Source organism: Balaenoptera physalus, assembly GCF_965194825.1.
Source record: "Balaenoptera physalus genome assembly, chromosome: 19".
Classification (NCBI taxonomy): domain Eukaryota; kingdom Metazoa; phylum Chordata; class Mammalia; order Artiodactyla; family Balaenopteridae; genus Balaenoptera; species Balaenoptera physalus.
Window position 1 is genome coordinate 62219737 of NC_138900.1, and position 23015 is coordinate 62242751.

The following is a 23015-nucleotide window of genomic DNA, read 5'->3' on the forward strand; positions in this document are numbered from 1 at the left end:
AACTTTCCTCAGCTCATTATGGTGGCCCTGACCTTGGTCTATTCATAAAAGGCCACAGAAACCATTAACCAGGTGTGTTGCTTTTTATAGGAGCAGCACAATTTTATCTACTAGAGGCATTGGCAGATGTGGATTACATTGTAAATAAATTTATCCACTACAAACATTCAGGGATCTGCCTTGCATTGTAAATAAATTTTCCCAAGTAATTGTTAAGTGATGGCCTCACAATTATGCTGGCATAAGAAAAACAACCAGAGACAGATTCAGTAGCTTTGCAGTAAATATTCAGATAGGAACCTAGTGTTTTGCAAGGAGACAGCTGACTTGGATTAGGTGAGTGGAAGGAGAGGACTATTTGATAAGTCGAGAAATTATTAAGGGCTTGGATTTGTGGTAACCATTAAACATTGGTCACACCATGTAAATGTCTATGCTCTATTTAAGTATTCACTCTTTATCCCATTTCCTGAGCTGTACATAGTCCCAAGAAGAGGGTTCATTTATGTATCAGTCAGCTGTTGCTGGATAACAAACAACCACACACTGTGGCATGCAATAGTAAGCATTGATTCCTTTGGATCCATAGGTTGGTTGGGGTTTGGCTAATCTAAGCTAGACTCTAGTTCTCACTACAGATCTGTGGATGGGTGGAGGTGGCTCAGCTTCACCTGTTTCTCATCCTCCTTGGATCAGTTGAATAGCCAGGGAATGTTCTTTTCATGGAGATGGCAGAGGTGTAAGAGAGCAAACAGAAACACATGAGAGCTCTTAAGACCTAGGCTCAGACTGCACACTGCCACCATCACCTCATTCTGTTAGCCAAAGCAAGCCATATGGTCAAGCTCAAAGTCAAAGATGAGGAAGTTCACTCCACCATTAATGAGGCATGGATTAGATGCAGGGAAGGGTGAAGAATCGGAGCTCAAAGGAATCTCCTGTAATTTAATAAGTATGTTTCATTCATCTATTATTGTATAAGTTTCTTTTATGTGCCAGACACTGCTAGGCAGCAGGAGAGATTGCCATGTAATATTCCTATACCACTCACTGGTTAGAAAACTAAGAAAAAGAGTTCTGGCTCTTATCTTTTGTATGGTATATACAATAGTTTTCTAAGGTCTCTCTTCCTTAGTTATGGCCTTGATGCAGTCCATCCTCCAGTGTGGCCAAAGTGAACTTCCTAAAATGTAAATGAGATATTGAATCTTCCCTTTAAGCAGTTTGGATGATTCCCCTTTGCCAGTAGGATAAAGCTCAACCTCCAGATGTTGACATTTAAACTGATCCTAATCTGGACCCTCAAACTGCCCACACTTATCTTCTGCCATCCCTCTGGTCATTAGCCCCTCCCCCAAGCATCCCCTCTTCCTTATTTCCCTTTTGCTCTGGCTCAGCAGTTCCCTGCTTTTAGACCACAGACAGGTGGTGGGTAGGGAGGTGGAGGGCATGGCATCATTGGAAGGCATCTTACTGAATGCACACTAAGCATTACCTGTCAACTCTAAATAATGCTCACCCTGCCCCGCCCCACACCCCACACAGACACTGCCATTTGCAATTTTACCTAGATGAGATTGTGAAGAATACACTGCAAATTAAGTTAGAGGGAGGTGTTGAATTTGAACTGCCTTTTGCTATTATTTAGTTGCTCATCAACAGATGCAAGAAGTACAGCTTCTGTCAAGTAGAGATCTATAATGGTTTTGACAAACAGTGGAAACGAACGACAGTGGAGCCCTTGCCTCTTCTTAAAGACATCCTGAGCCCCCCATATAGCTCTGGCTACTTTGACTCTCTCAGCACCTCCTGCAGCACGTTGTAATAGAATGATGTCTTTCTCTCTAGGAGTCATATTTTCTGAAGCACACAAACCATGCTTTTTCGTTTCTCTCCCTGTTACCCAGCTCAGTGGCTAATATGCAGTAGGCGCTTTATGATAGTTCTTGAATGAACGAATGGATCTATGTGAGTGAGTGCCGGAGAATTCTTTAGAGGAGTGGTTCTCAAACTATGCATGTGAAAAGCTTGTAAAACAGAGATCTCTGGACTCTAACCCCAAGTTTTTGAATCAGTAGGTCTGGGGTGAGGCCTGAGAATTTTCATTTCTAACAAGTTTCCAGGTGGTGACGATGCTGCCAGTCTAGGGGCCGCACTTTGAAAACCACTGCTTTACCATATTGATGCTGAGATGATTCTCTGTGTAGAAATAACCCCACTCACTAATTTTGGGTAAGGGAGACACCTAGAGGGGGGTTTTAACAGCTTCTAGTTCACAGGATAAAATTCGTGTCTGAATGCCCAATTTTGCTACCAAGGGGGGACTGGAGTCCTAAAGACAGTTAGGCCAGTTGAATTGAGATGGCCTAAAAGTCACTCCCTGTTTTCTCTCTGTGCTAGTGTGGAAGTCATGATTGTATTAAAATGTATTCAGAGGACACTATATTAGTGCAGTACCTCAAAAGCCAAAGGAGTATTTTCTGTCCAATTTTTAGATGTCTGGGCTCTTCATACATTGAGGAAATTCAGAAGGATGTCTCACCCCAAGTGTCCTTCACCAAAGATCCCCAAGCACCTGCCTGTTCACACTAGTCTCTGTGGAATGTTCCTTATTTTGTCTAGTACTGGTCTAGACTATCATAAGAAGAGCTTGCCTTGTCATAGGCCGAATTAGACGGCCACGTGGCAGTGGAGACTGTCAAGGTCATAGGATGCTTTCCACGTGGGAGGACTGAACTGTCACCATCAGAAAGTATTTCTGATAGGGCAGTACATGTAGGGGGTTTCCTATCAGCATCACAATTTTCAGTACAGAAGCCATTTAATGCATCTTCTCAACAAAAATCATTTGAGCTCCTACTATGTGCCAGACACTGTTCTAGAAGCTGAGCACACAGCAGCAAAAGACAGATGTGGGACTTATATTCCAGAGGAATAGACGGACAACAAACAAGCCAATGTAATTATTGGTTAGCTATTGCTGTATAACAAACCATCCCCTGATTTAGAGCAATTATTTATTTTTAGTTCATATAACTGTGGGCCAGCTGATCTGGGTGGGGCTCTGCTAGGCTTGCTCAAGTGTCTCTGGGTCCATGGGGGTGCTCATCGCTCCTCCTCTGACCAGTGAGCTAGTCTATGAATGTGCCTTTGAAGGCATTCATTGGCAGAGGCCCTAGCAAGAGCCAGGTGAAATGCACAGGGCCTCTTGGGGCCTTGGCTTATAACTGGGTTTGCGTGGCCAAACCCAAAGTCAAGGTGTAAAGGATATAGGTACAAGTTGGAGTGAATAATTGAGACAGTAATGCAAGTGACCATTTATAGTATAAGGTCAAGTAACATAAAGGGCTTTGAAGAAGATAAAGCAGGTTCATGGCTCAAGAGCAATCAGGGGTCCTTTTTGGTGGCCAGGTGTTGTGAGACGGTGTACTGTCATCATCCTGGGTATTTTTAGCAGGCTATCCCACTGGGAGAGGTATAGCTTCAGCTTCAGCCTGTTACAAGGCTGTATAGGATGGGCTTCCCTCCCCATTGTCCCAGTATATCCCAGTTACCAAGGGCTCCTGGCATACCTGATAAGTGTTACATCTCGTAAGGGCATCTATTTGGTTTATTACTGTCTATTCAAATGCCTCATCACAGCAGCACATTCAGAGGTACCAAAATTTGAACAAATTATCTCTGCTGGATGATACACCAGTTGCCCCCTGTTCATATACACACACCCATGCACTTGTACACATAACACACAAGCACTTCACTCACCCACATGGCCACCTCCACACACTCAGAAATGAGGTCTTCATCATGTCAGTCAATGAGAGGAAACAGTCTCAATCCCTGGCACCTCAGGAGACAGCTGCTGACTGTTGGATGATTCCATCAGCTCCAACGCCAGAATGATGTGCCCAGAAAAGGAGTGTGAACCTGGAATGTGTCTGAATGTAGACACAGCTTCTGGGGAGCCCACAGCTGCAAGCTGCAAAAGCAGTCAGGGGTTGTTGTGGACTGGGGTGGGAGGAGATAGAGTCAGGGTAGGTAGGGGATGGTTTTCAGCTTCAGTATTTACTTACCACCATCAATCAATGCATCAGCCAAAAGACCCTCATTAGGGAGCTGAAGGGAAAACAAGGCAAAACAAACAAACAGAAATGGATTTCTTCTTCAGAAGCCTCTTATCATTGGAGTGAAATGATTTTTCTCCTGTCTTTGTTGAACAAAACCTGATATTATGTTTTTGGCAAGATGCACATTTTCTGAGAGTAGAGGGGAGTAGGGGATAGAGGGGAAAAGTGACATCAATTTTTACAACAGTTCTTGGAGTGTTATGTTATTATTCCCATTTTATTGATGAAGAAACTGAGGTTTGGGGAGTAAAAGCAACTTGCCCAATATAAGTAAAGTCCAGAGATCCCAATCCAGGTCTCATTTTGTGGACCAATCTTTCTGACTTCCTAGCTTCCATGGTTTCTAGACGTGAGCCTCAGGGCCTAAGAAGACTCTTGAAATTAACTCTCCCCAGCCCCTAAAATTCAACCTGTGTGGGCTGAGGTAGGAAGGAATGGAGACTGGCCCTTTGGGTACACTCACCTAAAATCAGGTGAGGTTGCCTGGAGCCACTCTGCCTGCCAGTAGAACAGTTCAGGACAAAAGCCCAGGACTTTGGTAAATGCCCATGCAGGTCCTGGCTGGAGACAGAGTGAGCAGGACTTCAGCCAGGCAAATCTACATCCATCTTCACTGGTACCATCAGATGCACAAGGTCATCTGCAGCCTGGGAATCACAGCCTCCGGTTACCTGTTATGGGTCACACCTTAGTTTTCTATAGAGCTGACAAAGCTGAGGTCAGACTGGAATATTGCCCTTGGGAACAGCCAACAACTGGCCCACTGGGGGCACTAAGGCACAGCCCCCTGACTCTGTTAGGCTCATCTCTAAAGGGCCACTCTAGCCTCAGAGCTCTCCTGGGATTGGCTGAGGCCTCTGCTGCAACTGCAAAGTCATCCACCTCACCCTCTGCCAGTCTTGTTTTCCTCCCTCTTGCAGTGGTTGTGGTGAGAACACTCCCCAGTAAGCCTCCTGCACAAATTTCCATCTCAGCACCTATTCCAGGGAAACCAATCTGTCTCACATTGGTGATTAAATGCTCCACCTGTCACTTTTGCTCCCACCTCATTTGCTAGAACTAGTCACATGGCCCCACAGTAAGCACAAGGGGGCCAGCAAGTGAAACCCTGCAAAAAATGGGGAAAACTGGACCTATTTGGTGAGTGGCAGTAAGGGAGATGGGATGGGAAGACCACAGAAAGAGCTGCCAGAACTATAAAATCAATAATACTGCTTTGCACCTTAGACAAGGCAGCCTTGGACACACCCTACTCTTAGGAGTGCTTCTCTGCCCAAGTGGCTGCTTGTGGAAAAGTGGCTGGAACATCATCTTACTGCCCTCTTCACCCCTTATCATGGTTGATCATCTCCCAGGAGGTCCTCTGCTCTCTCTCTGTCTCCACGTCTGCTAAATCCATGGGCTTAGCTCAGTTGACCTCTAATTGACAAGATGGCTGCTAGCCTGGAATGGAGAAAAATTAGGGTATTTCAGGATGCCTTGATCTGAAGTCTCTTTGACTTCAAAGTACCTTGTTTTACTCTTAATGGTGGGTAATGTGGGTATGGATCTCCACACACATGGGTTCCAAGCTGGGACAATCAGATCATCTGTCAAACGCTGCCTGCACTTCTAATAGACTCAGAGGTGGATGCCTACCTAGGCAAGAGAACAGTGGAAAGCAGAAGAGACTGGAAGAAGCAGCAGCATCCACCTTTCCTGAGCTCTTCTGGGGGCTGTTTGGCCAACATTGCCATCTGTTGGGCTAGTGCTGGCTAATGCAGCCAGGTGGTCAGATGGCATTGCATCTTCATCAGATGCGATGACCGAACTGCTGACAATGAAGCAATTTTAGAAAGTGCATTAGTTTACATTTAATGAGTGGTTATTCTGTCACTTAATCCTCACCACAAACTTGTGAGTTCAGTACAATTTATATTTTCATTTAACCAGTGATCAAACAGAGGCACAGGGAGTGAGAGACTTACTAGTCAGTAGCAGAGCTGGGGGTTAAGCTTAGGCAATGTGGCTCCAGATTTTTTGCCCCACCCCACCCTCTGCTACTTCTTGATTAAGTCTAGACATCTGTTTAACACACACTAATGATTGTCTCCATGTTTCAGGCCCCGTGCCAGATGCTGGGAATACAGCCCAACCCACTGGATCTCGGCATGGTCCATTGCACAGTGTCCTGCTATATTAGATGTCTCATTATACATTTAGTCCAGTATTTACTGCTGGGGAAATTATGTCAGAAGATATTTGTATACTTGTATCTACAAGAACTATGTAATTTAAATGTTTCTCTTATTGCTTTGGCCACCAGGAAGCTCAGATCCAAATCAGAGGAAATACGTTAGCGTTTGGGTTTAGGATTTCAGTTTTCTGAATTTTTCCTCCTGTCCCAGATTTTTTATTTTTCTTGCATAAATTCTATTGAAAAATTGTCCTATATTATAAAACACCTTAAATTTTTTTAGAAGGAGGCTGCATGGAAATGAGAAAGTAAGGTCTTTACTGCATATTCTTAAACTCCTACTGGGAAAGTTAGACCTAGATAGCCCTCTTACACTCATTCCCACAGCACCCCACTTATAAAATCCCTTGAACAGTGGTTACTACTGTTCCCAATCCCTGGAGATAGCTAGAAGCTTCTAAAAGAACACATCCAGAGAGAGGGAAAAAAAGTTTCCTCAAATCATGGCCTCAACTTTGGTGCCAGATGCACATTTCTGGAGTAGGCGGCCAGTCAGACTCTCACCTGAGCAGTTAATAAAATCTATTGCCCCTTGATGGATTTTTTTCTGCAAGCTAGAATTGATCTGTCGTCTTTGTGATTTGTGAGATGGCAGGGAAACACCAAACACCATCATGACTTGGGCCACACTGAAAAAAAAAAATAAGAAAGAAAAAGAAAAAAAAGAAAACCGCCAAGTCTTTCCTGGCGTAGAAAGGGCTGGAACTGCTGGGGTCATTTTATTTGATTTATTGGAAATAAAGTGGATCTTATTAACATTTTAATAAAGAGAATCTTTTGCACTGGGCTGGAAGAGGCCGCCAGTACCCGGTGGAATTCCATTTTTTGGAAAAGTGGCATCAGCTGGCGTTGCCCAGCGTGATTTGTGGGGCTGGGCCCCAACAGTCCAAAAAAGCGAACGGGCCGCCTCCTCCGAGGGGCTCGCTCTGCGCGAGGTGCTCGCCCCGTATCTGCCATGCAAAAACGAGGGAGCTTTATGAAGGAATCCGTCTTGTAAAGCCATTGGTCCTGGTCATCAGCCTCTACCCAATGCTTTCGTGATGCTGCCGCTGATCTATTTGGGAAGTTGGCTGGCTGGCGAGGCAGAGCCTCTCCTCAAAGCCTGGCTCCCACGGAAAATATGCTCAGTGCAGCCGCGTGCATGAATGAAAACGCCGCCAGGCGCTTCTAGTTGGGCAAAATGCAGCCGACAACTCCGCTCGTCCTGTGCGTTCTCCTGTCCCAGGTAGGGAAGAGAGGCTGCTGGGCGCACCCCGCGCCCCGTTTCTGCCTTCCGATTGCCTGGCGCGGGCTGGGCGAGGGGGTTTTCGGGGGATCAGGGGACTCCGGGCGCGGCGGCGAAGACAGCTCGGGGCTCAGAAGGGAGGTCATACCCAGCCCCTGAGATCCTGGAGGGCGAGGGGGTGGGCCTGCTTTCCCACTCCGGGTTGTGTATGTATATGTTCGGGAGATGTGGAGAGAGCTCCGAGTCCTTCTTTTTTTTGCAAGCAGGGGCGACATTCTCGCCTACATCAAGTGGGGTAACTTTGATTCGCCTCCTCCGGAGGCTCACGCATCGGAGACTCAGCTGGAAGCGACTCCAAGGAGTCGTGGTTTCCCCCAACCCAGCGCCGATCGGGGAAGCGCAGCTCGGGTCGGGATTGCGGGCTGCCGGGCTGGAGAGGTCGGCCTGGCATCGCCGACTTCCCGGGGCGCCCGGGCCCCCTCGCCCAGCCCGGCGGCGCGCTGGAAGGCGCCTCGGGCCAGCCGAACGCCGCAGCCCGGCTGCCGCTGTCGCTCAAAGGCGCCGGCCGCGCCCGCATCGGGGTCCCTTCCCTCCCTGACCTCGGGCCCGGAAGGGCCTGAGCGCGTCCCCTCGCCCAGGCCCCAGGCCCACTCCCCCCCGCCCCCGCCCCCGCGCCCCCTTTGTCTGGCCCACTGGAGCTCCGGCCCTGAGCCCTTAATGCCGCTTCTGCTGTGTTCCCGGGCGGGCGCAGAGCGCGGAGAAAAGTTCAAGCCTTGCCCACCAGGCTGCAGCTGCCTGTTAACCCTCAGGGCGCTGAGGCGAGAGGGAAGGGCCGGCGACCCGGGAGAGGGGGCGATGGAGACGTGGTCCTTAAGCAACCATCTCTGCATCTCGGAGATCTCAGGAAGTTTGTGGGCAGGAAAGCAGTACTCTCAGGAGGCCAGACTGGAGGTGCTGGCTGGCGGCAGGCTCAGCCCTGCTCGAGGGCCTGTTTTCTGAGAGCACTGTTACCCAGTCCCCCCTGGCCTTCCTGGCAGCCTATGGGACTTGGCATGAGCTAGCAGGCTACAAGTGGGTGGGTGAGATCAAGGCAGGGCCAGGCAGAGAGGAGGGAAGGAGACAGGGAGTGCCTTGGGGTGCTGGAAATGGGTGTTGAGTTCCTGGCCAGGACTCCTGGATGCCAGGGGAAGAGGCACATGTGTGAGTGTGTGAGTGGGGTGAGAGGGAGGGTGAGGCAGCTAGAGTCCCAAGCAGGGGCTGGCTGGGATGCAGAGATGCAATGCAGCCTTCTAAGGGGAGACCACTGATGCATCCATGTTGGGGTTAGACTTTGGAAATGGGTCAGTGTCCCAGGAAGCAGTAACCATGGTAATGACTCAGAGTTGGGTGTGAGGGTGGATGATAGTGCTTGGGGGCAGAGTAGGGTGCCTGGCTGCTGAGCCCCCTCCCAACTCATGCCTTCTTTCTTCCCTGGATACACAGCCCCCATTCATCACTGCCCAGTCATACTCTTCTTCTACTAGGGCTTTGGGCTGATTCTCTTGGGGTCCCTGTAGCTTTAAGTTCTGCCACAAATCCTATGCCTGTCTGTGAGCCAGTTTTCTAGACTTTGTGAACTCTATCCCTGAGGAAGTGTGTGTGTGTATGTGTATATATATCTATACATCTATATATAGATATATAGATATATATATCCCAATTTAGCAGGGTGGTTCAGAGCATGCCTCTGATTCAGACAGATCCTCTCTGCCATATGCTAGTGGTACCACCTGGGCAACTCGCTTAACCTCTCTGAGCTTCCAGATTCTCTGTGGTGAAGTAATTTTATCACCTTCCTAGGATTGCTAGGCAGATTGGATTGCATTCAACAGCATGTCCTAGGTAATGCATTTAGCACAAGGCCTAGCACTCTGGGAGCTTGAGGTGTCTGGGAGCACTTACCACTGCCTTACCCAGGACTTTACAGTCCTTTTTTCCGTGGGCATGTTTTGACCTCAGTGTGGATTCCAGGGTTTGGCCGAAGTTTTGTCTTCCTTCGAGCAAATCAGACCACATGACAGCACCCAGCAATTCCCATGCACTAGGGGCTTACATAATGCCTTTTGCAAAGCAATTGGTGTGTCTCCTCTCCCAGGGCCTGACTGACACAGGTGGCTTCTGAAGGCTGTCAGCTCTCTCAGTTTCTTTAGGATGGGGGAGCAGAGGTTTTACGAAGAATTTAATTGCCCGCCCTAAGAGGCTTATTTCTCTCTTAGATTGTAATTCATAATCAGAGCAAATGTCCACATTAGGACAGCAATTGATATCCTGGTAGCAATAGCACCTTGCAGGGAAATCATTTTGGTGCAAATCAGTTAACCGGCAAGAGGTTCAAGTGCAGAACTCTGTGTGCCGTAGCAAAAGGAGGGGAGAGTCTTGGAGCCTTTGAGTCAACAGGCGAAAACAAAACTTTCCTGAGGCAGAGAGAAAACAGAGGAAAGGGGAAAAACACTGTAATAAAGCAAATTAGTCACTCGGCCTTAGTGGTGTTCAGGCAAATATGTGTGTGTTTTTCTACCACAGTTGTAGTACTCTGGGTCTGGCTTTGGAAGCCATCAATCTCTGTAAGTTTATTGGCTAGGTTGCTGTTTTAGGCATTTTGGAAGGGGGAAGAGGAATTCTAAGCAACAATGGCTGGAAGCTGGCAAAGCTGAGGAGCAGTCACCTCTCTTCTCCCCTGGGGCATTTTGGGTAAGCCCTTACCAGAAGTGGCCTCTGGAATTTGGCTATGATAAATAATGAATGTGAAACAAATCAAGAGAGGACATGAGCTAGAAATTCCACTGTAAATATGATTCCCCCACCCCCAACCCAATTAGGGTATCACATCTAGGCAGGCAAAAGTTCTAACAATGAATGAGTAATCCCCCAAGAATTAGGATTTTAGGGAGTGGTTCAGGTTTGGAGAGCAGTCACTTGGGAGTGACTAAAGTTTCCACGGAATTCTGAGATGTTGATTTAAAATGGGGAGGTTTTTATTGGAGTCAGAATCTTGATTTTCAGGATTTTAAATGAGAATCAGTGTCTTCTAGTGCCCCTGCAACTTCATTTATTGTATTTTAAGGGCAGTGTTTATTTGCAGAACCCTTTTGATGGGGAGGAAATACTGTGAGAATTGCAGAGGGCATCTCTTGCTCTGAGATGGGTTCAACATGTGACAGCCTATAAGATTTCAAAAGCACTGGGGAAGCAGAGATATAACTGGTGAAAGGAATTGCCAAGTGGTAGCGTTCATATGTCTGAACAACTTTTTTAGCAAGTCCCCAAAGAGATTTAATAAACTGTAAGGCTGAATATGTGATCTGGAATTTATGTAATACCACAGTCTATATTAAAAGCCCCAACAGTCATCTTAGCTAATATCTCCTGCTCTGCCTCCGTCCCTTCTTTTCTATCTTTAGCCCTTGGGCTTTCCATTAAATAAATCTATTTTTTTTCTAGAAATATCCTCTGTGTGTTACAGTGCCATTGCCCAACAAACCAATGTACCCAATAACTGCATTATCTAAAAGTACCAGCATTTGGATGTTTATGTTGAGTCTCAATCTGAAGTTCACTGTTGAGGTAAACGTACAGCTGGGTTCTGGAGAATATCTTTCTTTCTTTACCTCCTTCCAAAAAGATAGTTGCTTGGGGAGTCCAGTAGTTAATTTCTATCTGGTGGAAGCTAAGGAAAAGGCCAAACTATGGATTCAATTTGCATCTGAATGACAGTAGCCAACAGTATTACATATTTCTGTGTGTGTGTGTGTGTGTGTGTGTGTGTGTGTGTGTGTTTATGTGTGTGTGTTCATGTGTGTGTGTTCATCTCTGTGTGTTTTGATCTTGTTTTAATACCTGTTGAAAATTTTCTCCAGAAGAGGGCTCCATCCACAGCATTACAAAATTCTAAATCTACAGCTCATATTTTAAAGAACTTCAGTGTAGAAGCTCCATCAAAACCAAACTATTCTCCTTATTTTCAGTTATTTTCTACAAGCTCCCCTAAAGAGAAGTCCTCTCATTTTGCACTGAGTATCTTTCCTCCTTTTTTTCCCTATTGTAGTTACTTCTGTTCTATTTTATTCTTCAACTATGTATCCCCTCTGAGTATTAGAGCAGGGAACATTTCAAAGGTAGACAATGCAGTATGATATGTGAGGAAGTTCTGAAATTTCCTGGCATTTGACTTCGGTTGGACCTGGTTTTACTCTTTAGGCAGCCAAACGGCAGGCACAGTTCTGCCTGTGAAAGGAGATAATCTTTCCCATTAGGTCACTACCCAGAAAAGCGAATCATTAGCCAGATGCACTCACCGTGCAACACCAGTTGAAAAGGAGAGGGAAATATCAGTCTGTCATCCAATTACAATAACCAGTTGGACAGAATCAATCGAGTGACCGCTGGTTTTGGCATCGTTTCCACTTAGCTGTGGGCAAGGTACCCACACGCCTGGGAGAATCTGACCCTCCTGAAGGATGCTGCCAATACAATTCCCCGCAGCTTATCACCTCTGCAGCCACCTGGGGACCCCAGGCCTGGCTCCCTCTATCTGAGCAGACTGTACACATGATGACTGGCTGGACTGTAGGACCCCCTGCACCTTCACCAGATATGAAGTAGTGGCTTTATTCTGGAGTTAGGGTGGAAAGTGATTTCTTTCTCTACTGAGAGAAGCTTCTAAGGGTAGGCTAGGGAGGAGAAGAAATGACATTTCAAACTTGAAATGCCGTCTGAGCCAAGGCTCATGGAGATGAATGGGTCGCCCTTTGGCATAGCAGGTTGAACCTCGAGATATCTACTTGGTGGTGCTGAAGCCCATTCATCCCAATTCTGCAACTCTAGATTCCAGGGAGAAGTTGCAAAGTAGACGCCACAGGCCAAATGTAGCTCATGGATGTCTCTTGTTTGGCCCAAATGTTTTGAAAAGTAGGATATTGTACATTAAAAAACAAAACAAAACAAAACAAAACAGGTTTCTTGCATTTCTTAAAATGTCAGAAGGTTAGGCAGCCCTAGAGCCACATTCCTGCAAGGCCACTCTTCCCTGGAGCTGAGTCACTACTGCCCCCTTTAGGACATGCCTCTGTAGTTTGCCACAATCCCCTCCACTCCCTACTGTCCACCCAGCCCACTGTACTCATTTATTTTACCTACTTGCCCTTGTAGGCATTTCCATTGGGAACTTCTGGTTTTGCAAATTTTGAGCCTTGATCAAACTGATGTAGTCAGTTTTTCAGTGATAGGCTATTTGGAAAGGAAGGGACTAGCCCCTTTTCGATTGCTCTGATTGAACTACATGGATGTGAACTTTGGAAGAACATGACCAAGGGGACTGCACCTCCTCCCTGAGAACATTATTACCATCAATGCCATTAGGTGACTAGGGCTACCCAGAGCAACACAACACCCAGGTCACTGTTTCATGTGGAATAGTTACACCCAGAGAAGTGACACACTGCAGTTTTCAGTCAGTCTGAGTGCTGGTACCAGGGTGTTGGTACACCTTAAACATTGTTATGCATCAGCAGCCAAGGGGCTCTGGGACCACTGGATAATATGTAGGCCCTAGTGCACTGTACGAACTATTACAGCAAGGGCATCCCTGCCCTTGGAGTACAGTGACACCCTGGGCATTGCCATTCCAACAGTGTTGCTCACGCACAGGATGCGTATCATCAGAACGTCACAACACCTTACTGTCCTTAGTCCTGCAGGGAACTCTGGGAGAACTGAGCTAACACTCCGAGCATTTATAACTTCAGGGTAATGTTAGCTTCGTAGCTTTGTTGTCTAGAGTGCTTTTATACACAGGACATTGTCACCTCTAGTGCCAACTGCAGTTTGTGTGATGTTTTTGTCACTGTTTTTAGCAGTTAACACCCACCACAGTCTACACGCAGTGCTAATGCTACAATTAATGTCCTCTGGCTCCATAAATACTAGACTAATCTGTCCACTCATCCCGTACCAGCAGGTAAGCCTCAGGTAACTATTGTTTTCAGTAGCTACAGACCCCAAAGATCAGCGTAAATATACCTACATACATATACAAAAAAAAAGTGATTGTTTTTCTTCTGTCAGTTGCCAGCAGAAGTCAAATTCCTGAAAATTAGCCTTAGCAATAGGCACGTTTTAACATGTCATGTCTCATTTCAAAGGCCCCAGTGAGTGTCACCCAATCTGCTACAGAAGCACAAAGCCCCTGTGTCTCCCAGCTGAGCGCAGGCTGGGCTGGGGTGGAGGGCAGCAGCTGCTCAGCTGAGAGCAGCCCTGCCACATGCCTGGGCAGGGCCAGGAAGTGAGCTCAGCCTCTGGAGGAGCCTGGGGACCCTGCAAGGAATGTGGCAGCCTCATTCCTGCCTTATGCGGCCTCTAGGCCAAAGTCTCTTTCCTCCAGGGTGGCAGGGAACTGCTTTTCCATGAGCTGCAGGAGATGGTGACTGCAAATGCCTGAAGCTCAAGCTATTGGGATAATCTCCCTGTCAAACAATGTGGGGTCTGCGGAGAGTTGCTGGACCCTGCCAGCAGAACGCATGGCTGACTCAGGTCACACAGGCCCCGCCTTCAACTGCTGTAAGCTGCGGGGCATCTGGGATCATCTAACTCAGGGGTTGCAAACTATGGCCCATAGGCCAATTCCTGCCTGCAGCCTGTTTTTATAAATAGTTTTATTGGAACATAGCCATGCCCATTCATTTATATAATCGTCTATGGCTGTGCTTGTGCTATAACAACAGAGTTGACACCATATGGCCCACAAAGACTAAAATATTTACTATTTGGGCCTTTACAGAAAAATTTGCTGACTCCTGCTGTGGCTCAAAATTACAGCCAGAGAGACTGCAGAGAGCCTTGTCAAAGTGCAGAGAGACATTAGGGGTTTGTATTAGGAATTGTCCCTTCTATGCCCCAAGCACTCAAGCAACTTGACTTCAGGGAGATTCACCTGGGACCAAATGGATTCAATAAATACCTATTATATACATGTGGGACCTACTGTGTGCTCCAGGTACAGCTGCTAGTAAGGCTGATTCAGTCTCTGTTCTCTTGGGGCTCAGACCCCAAGAGATCCCCTGGCAGGGGAGATCAATGTCAATTAATAAATATTTCGAAACAGAGACAACTGCTAGATGGAAGGAAACACAGTTGTGTGAGATCATGTCATTCTATATGTTTTGCTTGTCTGTGCCTTTTCTTTCTCCTCTACTAAAATATAGGCTCTGTTACAGCACGTGTTGTTGTCTGATTGAATCAGTTTTGTAGTCCCAGGGCCTAGAACAGAGCCTGGCATATATATAGTAGGCCCTCAGTAAACATGAATGAATGAATGAATGGATGAATGAATGAATATAAGAAAGGCATCAGATCCAGATGAAGGGTCTGGGAGGCTTCCCTGATAGCCTGCTGCTTGGGCCACAGTCTGGAGAAGCAGTGAGGCTTATGGACAAAGGAACACTAGGGTGTGGTGATGGGGGAAGCATTCCAGGCAGAAGGCCCGGCCTGGGGGAAGCCTGTGCAGGAGGAAACACCACACAACCCAGAGAGTGGTGTGAGGAACAGCCAGGGTTGCCAGAGCCACTAGCACCTTGTCAGCCATCTCAAGGATTTTGGTGTTTGTCCTGGAGCAATGGGCAGTCATTGAAAGCAACACGGGGAGGGTATACTGTGACAAGGCCAGATTTCTATTTTGAAAAGGTAATTTGGCTGCAGTGTAGTTAGTGGATGGAGCTGGATATGAATGGAAGGGAGAAGCCAGTCTAGGCTTGAGATCATAGGAAGAGCAGGGACTCTTGTTGCTCTAGACTAGGGAGTGACAGTGCAGATGAGAGAAGTAGACACACCCTACTCAGAGCATCCAAGAGACATTTAGGGGAGAATTTGGCAGGGCTGGGTTTGAGATGGCAGGACAAGGGCTAGGGAGGTGTTAAAGATGCAAGCTTGAGTTCTGGCTCTTCCAGTTGGCAGAAAGCTGGAGCCACTTGCCCAAACAAGGAACCATGTGTTTGACATCATAAACAGGGCCTGAGGGCTCTTCCCATGGGGGTGTTAACCAGGCTGCAGCAATGCTCCTCACGCGAGACATCCAGGGCCCCAAGTTACGCTAATGTCTGCAGACCAATCCATGCTTGCATCTGGGATGGGCACCGTGGGGCCTGGCAGTGCCCTTGGCTAGAGTGACTGATGTGTAGCCTTTATAATTAACCAATCTCTGAGGCTTTTCATGCAAAAGATATTTGAGAGAAACATTGCTAAGCCCTTTAATTGTTTCTTGAACATTCAATCAGCAGCACTAGAAATATTTCTTACATGAAGCAAATAATGATCTACTATTTTCAGCAATCACTTTGTGAATGCTAACAAAGCTTCATTTCAGCATCCTAGATATAGCCTTGGTGATGTTTATGTTCCTAGGTATAGTAATCTTCTTCAGCTGGGTGCCAGGCAGTGGTATGCTGCTAAATGTTTAACAACTGCTTTCTCTCTAAAAAAAAAAAAAAAAAAGCAGCACAGGTACGTTATCCTCAGAAGGTGAGGGATGTACAGTTGTCCACTTGCTAAGTATTTACTGAAGCATTTGGGGAGTTCATAGGTAAACAAGATGGACATGGACATGGAAACTGTTCTCATGGTCTTGTGGTCTACTGAGGGCAGCCAATAAGGAACAAGAAAGCAAATAGCTGAAATATACACATTTGGTAATTATTACGATAGGAAACAATAGGGGCTAAGATAGTATTGAAGGGGTGAGGCTGCTGTGCTCTCTCTCCTTTCCTTCCATCTTTCCTCCTACCCTCCCTCTGTTCCTCCCATATTTTCTTCTTTCTTCCCACAATTTTTGATATCTAGCAAGTGCCAAGCATTCTGCTAATTTGGGGATCCGGAGATGAGTACAACACGGTCCTGGTCCTCAATAGGAGAAGTGCTGGAGGGCCTCTGGTCTCCTGGGACCCAGAGGAGCTAGTGTCTTAGTTTATGAGGATCAGGGAGACTTCTGAGACTTTGAGAAGTGAATTTGAATTCTGACCCAGCCTTTTGCATGCTGTGTGACCTCTGATAAGTTACCTTTTTTCCCTCTTCTTCTGTTTCCTCCTGTGTCTAAACAAAAGGAGAGGCTACACCTCTCTACACATGCCTAGCAGATGAGTATTAAATAAGTGTATGCTTATGGCTTCATCACATGATTGCCAATGCTAGGAGCTTAAAGAATACTGGTTGCATTAACTTTTATACTCCATGCTGCAAGGCAGTTTATGGCTTGAAGGTACCATGGGGCCCTGGACTTGAGCATCTGACTAACTTAGAGGGGAAAAATACTTGTGTCCTGAAAATTGTACGGACATTAAAAAAATAAAGTTTGCTTCGCAGAGAAGGATTTGCCAAATCTCATATTGGTAGCTCCCCAGTGATCATTCTCCTGGAGATTTTATGCTTCATAAAATTTTTTGATCTGGTGGGATCGTATCTTCTAGATGTATCTTCCCAGCAGCTGTTCCCAGGAGGCTTTATCATGGCAGTATGTACATGGGTATGCTTGCCAACACCATGAGCACTTATGATTATTATTATTATTTAAAATAAATCAAAATTACTGTAGTAAACTTATTGTATAATTTACTGCTAAGTGCCAGTTGCATATATTATCTCAAATTCTCACTGCAACCCTTAGGGACAACTATTCTTGTCTCCATTTTTATCTATGATGAAAAGAAGTTCAGAGTGGATGAGTCATCTGCCTAAGGCTACACAGCCACTAAGAACTGGGATCAGGGTTTGAACCCATGCATTTCTGATTTCTGGGCATGTGAGTTTTCCTCCATATTTCCCTGGTATATAAAAAATTGCTCCCTTGTCCCCTCAAATGATGTAAGAATTCTCTTCCTTGACTATTTTGTTCTCTGGCTCTCTTGGAGTCAAAATAGGTGCCTGCGATGACCTCACTTTTGAACTCCTTGTCTCTAAAAGTAGGCGTGGGACCTGGACCTCCTCTCTGGGTTACTGGTTACAACCTTCAGAACTGGGTTAGCTCAGGGTTATTTTGTATTCTTTATCGATGAGTCCTTGTGTTTGACCAGGGACAAACAAGCTACCCACACCACATGCTTCCCCCAGCGAGAACAGTCATCCCAGGGAGAACAGCCACGCAGAGGCCAGGACCCAGCCTGGGTGTGGCTCCTCTGCAGCTTCCAACGTGCAGGTAAATTCTCTGGCAGTTTCCTGCCTGCTGCTGAGCCCTGAAGCTGGACGGCATCCCTCCTTGGGAATGCCGAGGAACTCCATTGTCCAAGCCAGTGTCTCCTGAGTGCCACTGTCTACAATACTGTTTTCCCCAATCTATAGGAAAATGAGAAATACACAGCCTGTATCTATATCCAGACACTCAGATCTACAGTGGGTTGCAATTGGACTGAATCTAACCTGAAGTTTAGGTGTGTTTTACTAGATGAGGTTTCTTTTTTTCCTTTTAATTCAATTTAAGGACCTTTAGTCAGGGTAGCCACTAATTCAGTGAACATTGTTGAGTGCCTGTTATGTGCCTGGCACCATTTCATGTCCTGGAGACAGAGTAGGGAGCATTCACAGAGCCCCTGTGCTGGCAGATACACACACTCCCCCTTTGCCCCAGTCCTCACCACCCACACAGTGACCTTGCCTTTCTCTCTCTCAGGATGTATCTGTGCCCCAATCTATTCACTCCACATTTGATTAAGTCATTCATTTAACAAATATTTACCGACCAATGACCATATCTCAAGCAGGGTGCTTGACACTGGGTGAGAAGCAGTGATTAAGAAAGACAAGATTGCCTGCCCTCATGGAGTCTATGTTCTCATAAGGGAGAAAGAGAGTAAACAACAAAAATAAGTAAACATGATAATTTTGGAAAATGATAGTGCTCTGAAAAAAAGTTTTAAATGGGATAGGCAGTTGTTCTGAGCTTATCCACTACTGTCTTTGGGGATGGAATGTTCATTGTTCTGATGCAATGACCATTCTACTTTTTAGGGTTAAAATGTCTTATAATTTGTGAAATGAAGTTGGTTAATACATAGAGGGCATTTTTGTCCTTAGTGTTAAAGTGTTATTGGCAAACCTTTGCCATTCTCTATTTTTTGTTTTTCTTAAAATTTTGCTTTTGGGAATCCAAAACTATGGCAACCAATGACTTAAACCACAGGTAGGTAATCTTTTTCTGTAAAGGGCTATCGAGTAAATATATGGTCTCTCTTGCAACTACTCAATGCTATCAATGTAGCATAAAAGTAACAACAGATAATATGTAAACAAATGGGCAGGGCTGTGTTCCAATAAAACTTTATTTACAAAAACAGGCAGAGCTGGATTTGGCCCTCAGGCTGTAGTTTGCTGATCCCTCATCTAAACCATTAGCCGCCTCACCAGTTGGTCAAATTGGAATAAGGCAGAGGCCAGGGATAGAGACCAGAACTTTTTCTTTGTTGTCTTGTCTTCATGAGAACTGTGGTACTTCTTTAGCACCACATATCACTGGGATTCTACGTTAACTTAGATCAAGGTAAAGATGCTGGTAGTCAACTATGGAATGTAATTCTTAGACCAGCTCTAAAAGATATAATAATTTAACTTTTATATTAATTATCTGGACTACAATTCTTAAGGCTTTCTCACCACCCAAAGGTATATTGGTGCTAAACCCTGTATCTTGGATTGAGTTCTCCCAAACGGTGATGGAGGCACAAGCTTGTACGCAGGGAGCTGATGTGAGAGATGATTCCAGTTCACAGACATGAGGACTGTAAAACAAGAAAGAAGGAAAGCCAATAAAAAGTGTATCTTTGAGCTGGTTATTGTCATGGGCAATGGAGGCTCACTGCTGCTGGGGGCCCTTGGAAGAACTGTGTAAAACTCGCTTCAGAATGGTCCCTCTGCAGGATAGGAGGCTGGAGTATACATCTACCTATGCCCGCCTTCCATTGGTCAAGGGTGGCCTCTGGTGCCATTATTTCCTCTGTGATTCCCTGCTGAGCCTTTGTGACCCTGGGGGCAACAATGGTTTTAGAAAAGTTCTGAGCAGAAAAATGAAGAGGCATGACAGGTGCTTGGATGGGCAGTGTACGCCCTGAGTAGAACATGAGTATATAAGGGATTCCAGTTGCCACCATTATGTGTTACTGGAAACTTCCTCAGTAGAGTTAATGATAAAGGAAACAGTTGTGGTGGTTGTTTTTATAAACCCTCCAAATTCAGTTTAGCACCCACCTGCAAATATGCTCTTTCCCACTAGATGGTACCAGTATGCCAAAGCCCTGGAATGCTACCTTAGGCCCTCATTTTTGAGGAATACTTTCCCACTACTTTTGAACAATTTAGGAATAAATGAGTTGAGATTGGAGGAACAGACTATGGGTGTTTTGGGAACAGAAGATGGAAGAAAAGTGGAGGTTGTCTAAATAATTACCCTCATTCATTCGTTCACCAACACATCTTACTGACAACCTTCTAAGTGCTCACTCTCTTCTTGGCACTGGGAATACAGAAGTGAACAGTGTACACAAAGCCCCTGCCACAGTGAGCTTCCATACCGGTTGCGGGAGAGACAATAAAAAATGAATGGGTAGATACACGATTTCTATCAGGTGGTGCTGTGTGCTCTGGAGAATGACAAAGCAGGCAAAGGGATGGATGGGGGCAGGGAAGAGCACAGCCCTTCTCATATCTTCCTGTCCTGTCTGCTGGTAGGGTGAGAGATTATTTCCATCTATTTCCTAAACCCAGTTCTGCCACTCACCAACCTCTTATGAGTATGTTTATGTGGTTTATTTTCAAAATGAGACTGTGAACTTGTGGAGGGCAGAAGCGGTGCTTTGCAAATGGGCGTTGACCAGCTGGAACCTACTTCAGCCTAACGCCCAACTCCACCAACTACTTGTTGGCTGATTTCATTTATCTGGAATCATTGTGAATTATTGTTGTCGACACATAATAGAGTCACATTTTACTCAAGGGTTAGATTATAAAGTCAAGGTTTCAGGCAAACATAGTCATCATTAACCTTGAGATCTCTAAGTTGCCCATTAAATTGCAGTGTGTTTGGTTCTGTGTATGCAACCTTGTACTGTAATCAATATATAACAATGTATAATGCATGCAGTGATGTACAGTGCATAATAAGGGATATATGCAAGATATAATTTTATAGCATTTAATTGCAGTATTTAAATTGTTCTTTTTCCTTCTCTTTTTGGTGGAAGAGCTAGATTTCCATTAGTTAAATGTGCATATGATAAGACTTTGTGTTCATTTAAACTGGTTTCCTAATCATGTAATCCCCACCAGGCTGTGCATGGGGGAGGGCAAGAGCTATGTTCTTTGTGCTCTGTTCATCTTTGGGTTCCCACCACCAGTCGCATGCTTTGGGGCAGAGGAACAGCAGACTAGTACTATTAGTAGTAGTGGCCGTAATGGAGGCTGACATCTTAGTAGTGCTTACTATGAGCTGGGCCCTGTGTGAATACTTTAGTTGTATTAATTAGTATAGTCAATCCTCCTAATGACTCTGTGGTATATCTAGTACGATTTTAATTCCATTTTACAGATGGAGGAATTCCAGGAGAACTTGATAAAGGTCACACAGTTTTTTAGCTCTGGGGCTGAGATTCAAACTTGGGCAGTCCCAGACACAAAAGGCCACATGTTGTATGATTCCATGAAATGGAAAGAACTGCCCAGAATAGGCAGATCCATATAGACTAGAAGTAGATTAGTGGTTGCCTAGGGCTGGCTGGGGGAAGTAGGGAGTGGGGAGTGACTGTTAATGGGTATGGGGTTTCTTTTGGGGGTGATGGAAATGTTCTGGAACTAGATAGTGGTGATGGTTGCACAACTCTGTGAGTGTACTAAAGACCGCAGAATTGCATATTTTAACAGGGTAAACTTTATAGTATGTGTATTATGTCTCAATAAAGCTGTCGTTAAGCGGGAAAACAAGCAGACCTCGGGCAGCCCAACCTCTGGGTTCCTGCAAGTGCCACCCCTGAGCACACACAACCTATCCTACAGGCACTCACCACTTGCTAATGGCATCCTGCTTGTTTTACTTATGCTAACTTGACTATTCCTTAAAAGAGCCCTATTGTCTGCCCCATTTCAGAGATCAGAAATCTGAGGCAGAAGGATACTGAGAAACTTGGGGCTGGCAAGCGACCCAGGGAGTTCTGGGCCCAAATCATCCTTTGACTGCTACACTGGTTTTCACACATTTTACTAATTGAAAGCAATAGTGATTCAGGGTTGCAGGTAGCTTTAGCCCATTAGAAATAAAGCAATGGTTCCTTGCTTTTGCTTTGCCAATTTCCGAAGTGGATTAAGATCCATCTTTGCCTCATTGGTTAGTATGTCCGTCTGGCCCACTTGTCTCTGGTGGAGGGTCCTGACAGTAAGACCCAGAAACTATAGGAGAAGGAGGTGTGTTAGAGTGGCTGACTTCAAAAAGTAATAAGCATATGTGGCTCAGGAAGAGAGAGGGAGAGAAGAGAGGGAGGGGAGAAGAGGGAAAAGCAGGAGAGAGGGAGAGGGAGAGAGGTAGGGAGAGGAGAGAAAGTGGGAGAAGGAGTGAAAGAGGGTGAGGGAAAGAACTGAATTGACATGCTGTCGTTGTACTCCAGTTGATACCCAATTGCTGAAAGGATTTACCCAAATTAACAAGAATGTTTGGCACCCCTTGGCTGGTTCAGTTAAAGATTTCCAACGCTGGTAAAGAGAAGGCAATCTAAGGTCTAAGGCACTCATCATAGTCTGAATCAACGACCTGCTCCCCATTCCAAGCACACTCCCCCATCAGCACCTGCCACCTATCCAAGACCTTCTTTGATTCCCAGGCTCCCTAAACATGTATGTTACTCCTCTCTGCCCTTAACCTTGGGTTGCTGATTTGTATTTCTCTTTCATGTTTAATATTCAGAGTGACAAAGCCCTTAGTCATGCGCAGTGCAACAGGGAAGGGCAGCAGGGCTCGCCCCCTGACCAGCCCAGGATGCCTGTTTGTGGTCCTGGGAAGCGAGGATTTATAAAGGCACAGCTAAGAGACTGTAAATACCTTCCTGAGTCTCCAGTCTAGAGGAAAAGCCACAGTTTGGACTGGAACAGGAGCTGGGGATTGAAAGGGCTCTGGCTGAGACCTGGTCACCCACACGGCCGGCTCCCAGGTGACAGGGATTCTGCTGGGCTCCCTGTGATTCTTGAAGCCTTCCCCGGTGACAACAGGGGATCATACAGAGCCACATGAGTGTCTGATTCAGCCCTCCCTCATCATTTCTCCAGTGCACTGTTTTGCAAAGTGTATTGTGAAGAGATACTGGTTCCATGGGTGGTTAATAAGGGTTCTGGAAAACATAGGTTTGCATGTGCTAATATTTTGGGAAACTCTGAA

At 45.8% G+C, this 23015-nt stretch overlaps 1 protein-coding gene across 2 annotated transcripts in view; it reads left to right on the top strand.

Moving 5' to 3' along the window:
• The first annotated feature begins 7233 nt into the window (after window positions 1-7233).
• CDH13 (cadherin 13) overlaps window positions 7234-23015 on the top strand; it is a 1030526-nt gene continuing 1014744 nt past the window's right edge. Inside the window, exon 1 of one of the 2 annotated variants that reach the window (XM_082439035.1) lies at window positions 7234-7588. In XM_082439035.1, coding sequence (XP_082295161.1) covers window positions 7544-7588 — 45 coding nt within the window. In that variant the 5' untranslated portion in view covers window positions 7234-7543. The remainder of the gene's footprint in view (window positions 7589-23015) is intronic. The other variant, XM_082439036.1, reaches the window with a different exon arrangement.